Below are 8201 nucleotides of genomic sequence, written 5' to 3'. Positions count from 1 at the left end.
TACTACTACACACACACACACACACACACACACACACACACACACACACACACACACACACACACACACACACATATATTGCGCTTTATTGACAATGCACAACAGAAAATTTAAATACACTTGCAATTTTGTCTTGATTCAACATTATCTGCATGAGCGCGTGCCAGTTAATTTTTTTGTGTGTGACTGTAACACGATCAACGATGACCGCAGGAAAGAGAAAGAAGGAGGCAGCATATGGCTCTGGTACGAGCACTAGAAAATCGTCGGAAGATGGAGGAGAAAGAGAAGAAACGCTTGGAAGCCAGGGCTGAGAGAATAGCGACGAAGGAAAAGCGGGCGGAACAGAGAAGAATCGAGTTGGAGTTAATCGAACAAATTCGCAAACCCGTAGAGGATATGGAACTGACAGGTATGTGAAAATGACTGATATTACGCGATGAAAACATATTGCCCTTATTACATCACATATCGAGCTAAGAACTTGGATGCCAAGTTCGTGCATTTCTGAATAACGAGAGTTTTAGATTAATGTGATCTTTAACTAATTCTAACTAATCTTTTAGATCATAGACCACTGCCAGAAGTCAAAAGAATACCTGGACTTAAGCTCTCCGGACAAGCATTCGCAGATATCGTCATGGTCTTCGAATTTTTGCACAATTTCGGGGAGACTTTAGGATTCGGTGAGAACATTTTGTTTTACATCTGTCAGAATAAAAACCATTCATCATTTTATTCAGCATTCATTGTTATTATATATTTGTTGCAGACATGGAATCGCTACCGAGCTTGAAAAGTCTTCAACTTGCCCTTCTCAATGATGAAGAAGCTGAGGAGGAAATGCTGTCAGTTATGACACATCTGTTGGTATGTGCTATTGAAGACCCAGGAATCCCGCAACCGGCTAGACATACCACAGGCTTAGGTCAAAGTTTGCGTCAAGCTGACATCACTCACGCCAACATCAGTGAAGTACTGCGTATTTATTTGTACGCGAACGCAACCGGCGAAGTAAAGGCCCTGACAGGGGTGTGCCTTGAACGTGAACGTGACAAGAAATTTGCCGATCATCATCAGAACGGCGGCGATTACGCTTCAACCTGCTCGGGAAAGAATGCGCAGTTCTATGAGCACTTACATAACAACGAAACATGGAAGATGTCGGAAAGATTGCGAGACAAGCCTTTCTTAGCGTTGAATCCGACACATAAAGCACAGATGCTCGCTTTCCTTTGCAATGAGTTATTGCAAAATAAGGCTGTGATCAGACAGATAGAGGGTAGCCTCGAGACGGTAGCTCAGCTGAGGAAAGAGAGATTCGTATTAGATACCAAAATCAGAAAGTAAGTTGATGAAGAAATAATTGATTAAAAATTGATTAGATTAACGGAATAATAATATTAAAAGCTATCATAAATCTAATAATATTTTTTTATTAAAAATAATTTATGAGAGAAGCTACATTAGATTAAAGAAGCTATATTAAATTAAAGAGAATCATTATTAAATTATGCTTTTTCCTGTCAGATCTATGTTTTGATAACATTGTCTATTGTTTTCTGTACAGGCTTAGACAATTACATAGTCGAAAAGTCCGAATGGAAGCCGTGGGTGTCATTGTTAATAAGATTGGCGATACGATCACCATCGAGAAGAAGGAAGGTGAGGAAGAAGGCAACACTACGTCTACTGCCGTAGGTACGACACCTACACCAGATGAAATTCATCATGAGGACGAAGTAGAGGACATGTCTGAAAACGAGAGTGAAGGCACTCAGCCAGAAGAGGTATATTTTAGAATATTGATTTGATCTTAAGTTTTTGAAGATTTGAAGATTTGAAGATTTGATACTTAAAGAAAAATTCTTATTTAGGAGGAGGATAAGAATTTATCTGGAGAAGAATTGGGTAAGAAATTGGATAAATTATTGAAGCAATCAGAGGAACAACTACAAAAGTTGAACAGCTCTTCGAAGCAACTCCGTGCGCACATATTCGGCCAAGACAGGTATTGGAGGAGATATTGGGAATTAGCATGCGCCGGCGGCATTTTCGTGGAAGCTATGGAGAGCGCCGAACCGGAGGTTCTCGACCTCCAAGCTGAGCTCGACGAGAAGTATAAAAACATGCCGATAGAGGAGAAGTCTGAAGTAAAGCAAGAGGGCGAAAGCAAGAATTCCGAAAATCGCGAAAATGAAGCACCAAACGAAGTTAAGGCTGAAAAGAAACATAATTCGAGCGAGCAGAATGAGAACATAAAATCTCACGGGGATAAGATGAAGTCCGAGGAGGTCAACTGTAAGAAGGAGCCTGTACAAAATTGCGGCTCGGAGAATGTAAAGGAGGAGAAGAGAAATAGTGACGATAGTACAATGACAGATGCGAAAACGAACGTCACATCCGAAGAAATAAAACAGGAGACGGAGGTGATTAATACAGATGTCGACATGAAAGAAGAAATGAAAAAGGAGAATGAAGAGACGGACGAAGATATGACGAAACCACTGAGGAAAACGATGGAGGATAAAATTGTCGAAACAATACCGAATGGCGACAAGTTCAACCACGTCAATAATCTACACAACGGGAAAGAACTCAACGGCTCCTTTATTTCCAGTGAGTTTCTATAAATCTTTATTTAGGACAGACTCTTCAACATTTTTAATTAATTAGTTATGTCGATTATTTCAGACAATAGCAATGCCGAGCCTAATTGGTTTTCCATCTTACCACGTGAAACGTGTGATACTCCAGGACCTAGCACTAAGCAAATCTTTGGCATAGCCGAGCCGACTGAGCTCAGAATCCCAGTGTTTCCACCGCCCGCTAGTCCGAGTTATGATAGATGCGATAGTCCAGCACCCCTGATATTAACTCAAGATGAGGCAGCACAGCTAGAATATTTGAAAGTGCACGGTTTACCTCCTCCTGGCGAGGCCAAACCGGTATCAAAAGGTAAGCCGAATTAATTTAATGAATATTAAAGTAAAAGTATGCCCATGCAAATAATTGTATTTTCTAAGTTTCTAATTATATATAATTAGAATAATATATATGTAACTTTATATAGATCTGAGATATGGTTGGTGGAGGATAACAGACGTTGACACGTTCCAAGAACTTCTCGAGCATCTACACTCCCGCGGTGTGCGCGAGAAAGAGTTAAAACGCACAACATGGGCGACGATGGAATCCTTCTTAGCCGTTACCGGTAAAATTAATGTTGATCCTGGTAACGTCTCCGCCACGGAACTTCAAGCAGAACCAGATGATCCCAATACGTCAATTCCAAAGCCTGATAATCCGAATAATTGGGGCGAGCAAGTTGCGCTACGAGTAGATGCTCAACTTTTGGAGCAAGTGGAAGCGCTTGAAGATAAAGTGGCTAATGCTAGCATGCAAGTCAAAGGTTGGAAGCTACCGCCGCGAGCGGGAACTGAAGAAGCCGAAGAAATTGAGAAGTTGAATGAAATGGAAAAGATTAGTGCAGTCGAGCAAGCTCGGCAAAGGTTACTTTCTTTGGAGGCAGCTATAGAAAGAAGATATTTAAAACCACCTTTAGGTGTTTGGTAAGATAAATTTTCTACATTATTTTATTTTATTTATTGTATATAATAATTATGTCTTGCAATTTCTTCATTCAGTAGTAAAAAAAAAATTATGATTTCATATTTCGCAAGAAAATTTTATAAAAGTGACAAAATATAAATGATTCTTTTTAAATAAAATTTGTGCCTTCTATTATCATTGTTCAAGCATTCAATTAATATTTAAATTAAATTTGTCGAGCAAGAGGTTTACATTTTAATTATATTTTAATTTGGTGTTGGTAATTTTATAGCACGGGAGATCCCAATTTGGCAGCCCTCAAGGCGGAACAAGCAGCAGCCGCTAACGCAAACTCGAATAATTCTGAGCAGAATAACCAGACACCTGCACCGCCAGAAGAAACAACGCCACGAGGTCTGAACACCTGGCGGGAGGCAACGGCACGAGCGCACACGTCGGCGCAACTCGCTATGGCACTCTACATGCTCGAGGCTAGCATCGCTTGGGACAAGAGCATCATGAAGGCTGTGAGTCTAACAACAGCTAGAAACTCGGTCTGCGCCAAGCTACGAAACCGCTGCGTCTCACTCAAAGCTACCAATCAGTACAAACAGCTATTGACTACTTCTCAGACCTCTGTGGGTATTCGCACTAACTTACTAACCAAATCATCCTTTGCTACCTCTGCTCCCGATACCTTTGTCCCTTCCGTTGAATGGCTTACAGAGAGTGTACGTCGCTTCGAATGGATATCGACAGGTGTCTACTCGATCCGATGACCAGAGCCTTAACGATCGTTTCTCACGACAGTATTTTTACAATACGTCCGTTTCCATTCTCATTCTCCAAAATTCTGTATATCACATGTGCGAACAATATGGCAATGAAATTTGCATACATCCGTTGGATTTCGCTCTGTTTGCGCGATACCTGAATACACTTGTTCCACTTGTATTTATTTATATGGATGCCGTAGATATATTATAAATAAACGCGCGTCCATCGATGATGTCCATGAATATTGGAACACATAATGTTTATATACATAAACCATAACGAAAATATACGTTAAGAATGTACATTCAATGGTGGTCAGAGTCTAACGTAACGGTTGCATGCAAAACTGCCGCTTACTGTTTGTTTGTTTTTTTGATAAACAATTTATTTTTTAACTTTTATGTTCGCATAGCTCTAGTTCGCTTTTTCACATTCTAGCGTTCAGAAAAATTCCATTGTCGTCATTATGATTGATTTACTGTTGCTTATGTTTGTATTATTGCACGCATTTAAGTTATTATAATATTTATTATAATATGAGTGCATACAGCATAGATTTTGTGATTTATCTTATGATATGTGATAACCAAAAATATCTTTGTCTTATTATTTTATGAATATTTATTTAGAATATTTATTAAATTGATTCTAAATTATTTTGGATTTGATTTATTACACATAGATCTTATTTAGCTTATAATTAGCTTTTTTGCATCATTTTTAATTGTATTTTTGCGCTTTATTAATTGAATACATATATTGTCTATACTTATCTAGAGCTTTATTATTGCTTTAAAAATTATTTTAAGTGCTCAACTAACAAACTGCTATAATCTTCATGCTATTTTAGCCAATGATTAATTCTCCGTTTTCTTTTAAATGAGAAGTTCATTTATTTTGGTTGCAGAATTGCCAGTTTTGTCATAGTGGAGACAACGAAGATAAGCTGCTGCTCTGTGATGGCTGTGACCGTGGCTACCATACTTATTGTTTCCGTCCAAAAATGGAAAACATTCCTGATGGTGATTGGTGAGTAACGCTTATATATATCACATTCTTGTCTAGTTTTATTTGAAGCAGAGTTTTAAGTATTCCTTGTTACTTCCAGGTATTGTCACGAATGTATGAACAAAGCAACAGGTGAACGCAATTGTTTAGTGTGTGGAAAGAGAGCGGGTAAAAATCTGGTCCTATGCGAACTCTGTCCTAGGGCTTATCACACTGACTGCCACAATCCTGTCATGCCAAAAGTAAATAATTATCAAAAATACGTCTCTATAAATAGTTGAAGATCTCGTTGTTTAACTAAATTAAAGACGTGCTACAAGTATAAATTTTGTATATAATATATTTTGCTTACAGATGCCACGAGGGAAATGGTATTGCTCTAATTGCCACAGTAAACAACCAAAGAAGAGAAATAGTAGTCGAAGGAGTCATACCAAAGGGGGAGGCACCAGAGAAAGTGAAAGTTCTGATCATCCACCAGCTAGGTGATTACGTTAAAAACAAACAAACATTGTCAAGTTGCTGGCTTAATGACGTTTCATGCGAAGTATATTAGAAAACAGCTATAATGAACGATTTGATAATATTCATCGCAACCGCAAATGGCGGACAAGTATTATTCCCGATTGAATAAAGTAATCTCAATACGAATCTAACTCTGTATACGAAAACTATCTGTATACACTGTACTCATGCGTTTACCTACTTAATCCTCGGCCCGTGTCGTAATACCGCCGAGAATTTTTGTCGTCTCGAGGAACTTTTCCTTTCATGCAGGGTGTTCTATGAGAAGCTAGATCTAATATTTTTCATTCTTTGAAGATGATTGTAACTAATAGATTTTCCCGAGTGATTTGCGTTTCTTCAGTGTCTTATCCCAAGTTTCTACGGGACACCCTGTACATTCATGATACATCGTTGTTGTCTAGTGTATTTGCGATCGCCGACTGTGAAATAGATATTTTCTCAGAAATATTCATCGTAACAGTAGAGCCGCCTTCAGGTCGTGTATGATGAGTCGGAAATAAAAACGAGAGAGCGCAAGAGGGCGAAAAATAGAACGGAAAAAGTAATAGAACGAAGTAGAGAACGAACGAGAGACAGAGAGTCAGAGAGAAACGCAAATAATTCATCGGGAGCAGCGTACCCGTCTCAGCCGGACACACGATCGAATCTTATGCAATTCGTCCTTGCGCATTCGTCCAGAGGCTTTTATGACGGGAAACCTCCTGCAGAACGGAAGCTAATCGTGCAAATAATTTCTCTGTTGTTTTGCGCCGCAGTCCAACGCCATCAACGGCATCGAACACGCACGTAGAGGATGTCAGTTCGTCGGAACCGCCGACTCCTACCGCCTCACCACGGAAGGAGGGTAACAATCGGACGCTCACGAAGAAGCAACAACGAGAGCTGGCGCCTTGTAAGATACTCCTCGAACAGTTGGAACAACAGGACGAGGCCTGGCCATTCCTCCTGCCGGTGAACACCAAACAGTTCCCGACCTACAAGAAAATCATAAAAACCCCCATGGATCTCAGTACGATTAAGAAGAAGTTGCAGGACTCCGCGTAAGTTGTCCAATACGCGCCAGCGATTAGTTAAGTGAACGTACTATCTTTAGCTGCCTTTCCTCTCAAAAACTCTTGGTCTTTAAAACAGGCCTAATAGATCTAACATACACACACATATAAACTGATCGCAAAAAAAAAAACTCTATTGACCGATCGTCAACCTTGGTCGGCATTGGAAGGCTGAAGTTTTTCACAACGAGTGCTTCTCGATGCAGGTACAAGTCTCGCGATGAGTTTTGCGCCGATGTCAGGCAGATGTTCATCAACTGCGAGGTATTCAACGAGGATGACAGTCCTGTGGGCAAGGCCGGCCACGGGATGCGCAGTTTCTTCGAAATGCGCTGGACCGAGATCACCGGCGCGCCGCCTCCACATCCACAAACGCATAGCTGAGGTTCGGTACGTTCGCGCAACACCTGCAACAGCTTCGCTCACTTCTACTATTAGGATATGCGTCGCGTCATTGACAGTCGTCGAAAGGGACTGATCCACCCTCTACCACTTCACTTCCAAGCATTAATCGGCCTCGTTCTAGCGGCCAATCGAATTTTCCATTGTAATAGTAATTGCTGTGAACGCGGGTACACACTCGCCTATTGTATCATCCATTCTCGCTGTTCATCACTTACGCGAGTGCGTTTTTCTCGCGTTTCATAAAAATGCTCTAGTACTTGGGTATACTGTGACACGAATGTCTCGTACTTCATTTCCTTGTTAGCACCTATGACGCGATTTTCGTCAAACTTACTCATTGTAAAGTATTATAGCGAGATGTTCTAAGCCGATCGGACATTCGGCTTCGGTTTAACGAATATTGATAAAAGTGTCGAGATTTTGGTCTCCGATAACAAGCATTTCTCGACGTGATTATTCAGCTAGAAGCATGCGCGCATCGTTTCAATCTTTGTCGATTAGGAGCGATGCGAATGGTCATTGTACTTACCGATAAACAAGTGAACATTTGCCTAAGCGACAAAAGTGTAATTTGCGATTGTATTATACGGGCTTAACGCCGACGTATCGTCGGTAAAAGAAATATTTTGCAAAGTAATAAATGTGAAAAAGAGAGAAGTTATATATGTATATATAAATATATAAATATGAATATGAATATAGTGTATATGTATACAGAATCTATATACATATATTGTACACATGTCACAACATACATACTTGCAAGCGTATATTTGCCCACGGATGAGCACGATAAGGGTATTATTCGCTGTAGAAGTAGAATAGACAAAACGATGAACGAAGTTAATGTTTCAATTTGTAATACGACAATATAGATAG

The 8201-nt window shown here is 39.9% G+C and overlaps 1 protein-coding gene across 1 annotated transcript in view; it reads left to right on the top strand.

Moving 5' to 3' along the window:
• LOC105624135 (bromodomain adjacent to zinc finger domain protein 2B) overlaps positions 1-7301 on the top strand; it is a 48957-nt gene extending 41656 nt beyond the window's left edge. The window contains exons 17-29 of the mRNA XM_012205495.1: positions 214-412; positions 567-686; positions 773-1346; positions 1571-1790; positions 1878-2619; positions 2677-2958; positions 3074-3572; positions 3845-4190; positions 5237-5358; positions 5438-5579; positions 5692-5822; positions 6621-6905; positions 7124-7301. Of these exons, the coding sequence (XP_012060885.1) occupies positions 214-412; positions 567-686; positions 773-1346; positions 1571-1790; positions 1878-2619; positions 2677-2958; positions 3074-3572; positions 3845-4190; positions 5237-5358; positions 5438-5579; positions 5692-5822; positions 6621-6905; positions 7124-7301 (3840 nt within the window). The remainder of the gene's footprint in view (positions 1-213; positions 413-566; positions 687-772; positions 1347-1570; positions 1791-1877; positions 2620-2676; positions 2959-3073; positions 3573-3844; positions 4191-5236; positions 5359-5437; positions 5580-5691; positions 5823-6620; positions 6906-7123) is intronic.
• The last annotated feature ends 900 nt before the right edge of the window (positions 7302-8201 follow it).

Source organism: Atta cephalotes, assembly GCF_000143395.1.
Source record: "Atta cephalotes unplaced genomic scaffold scaffold00073, whole genome shotgun sequence".
NCBI lineage: Eukaryota > Metazoa > Arthropoda > Insecta > Hymenoptera > Formicidae > Atta > Atta cephalotes.
This window is presented reverse-complemented; position numbering and strand designations above follow the sequence as displayed.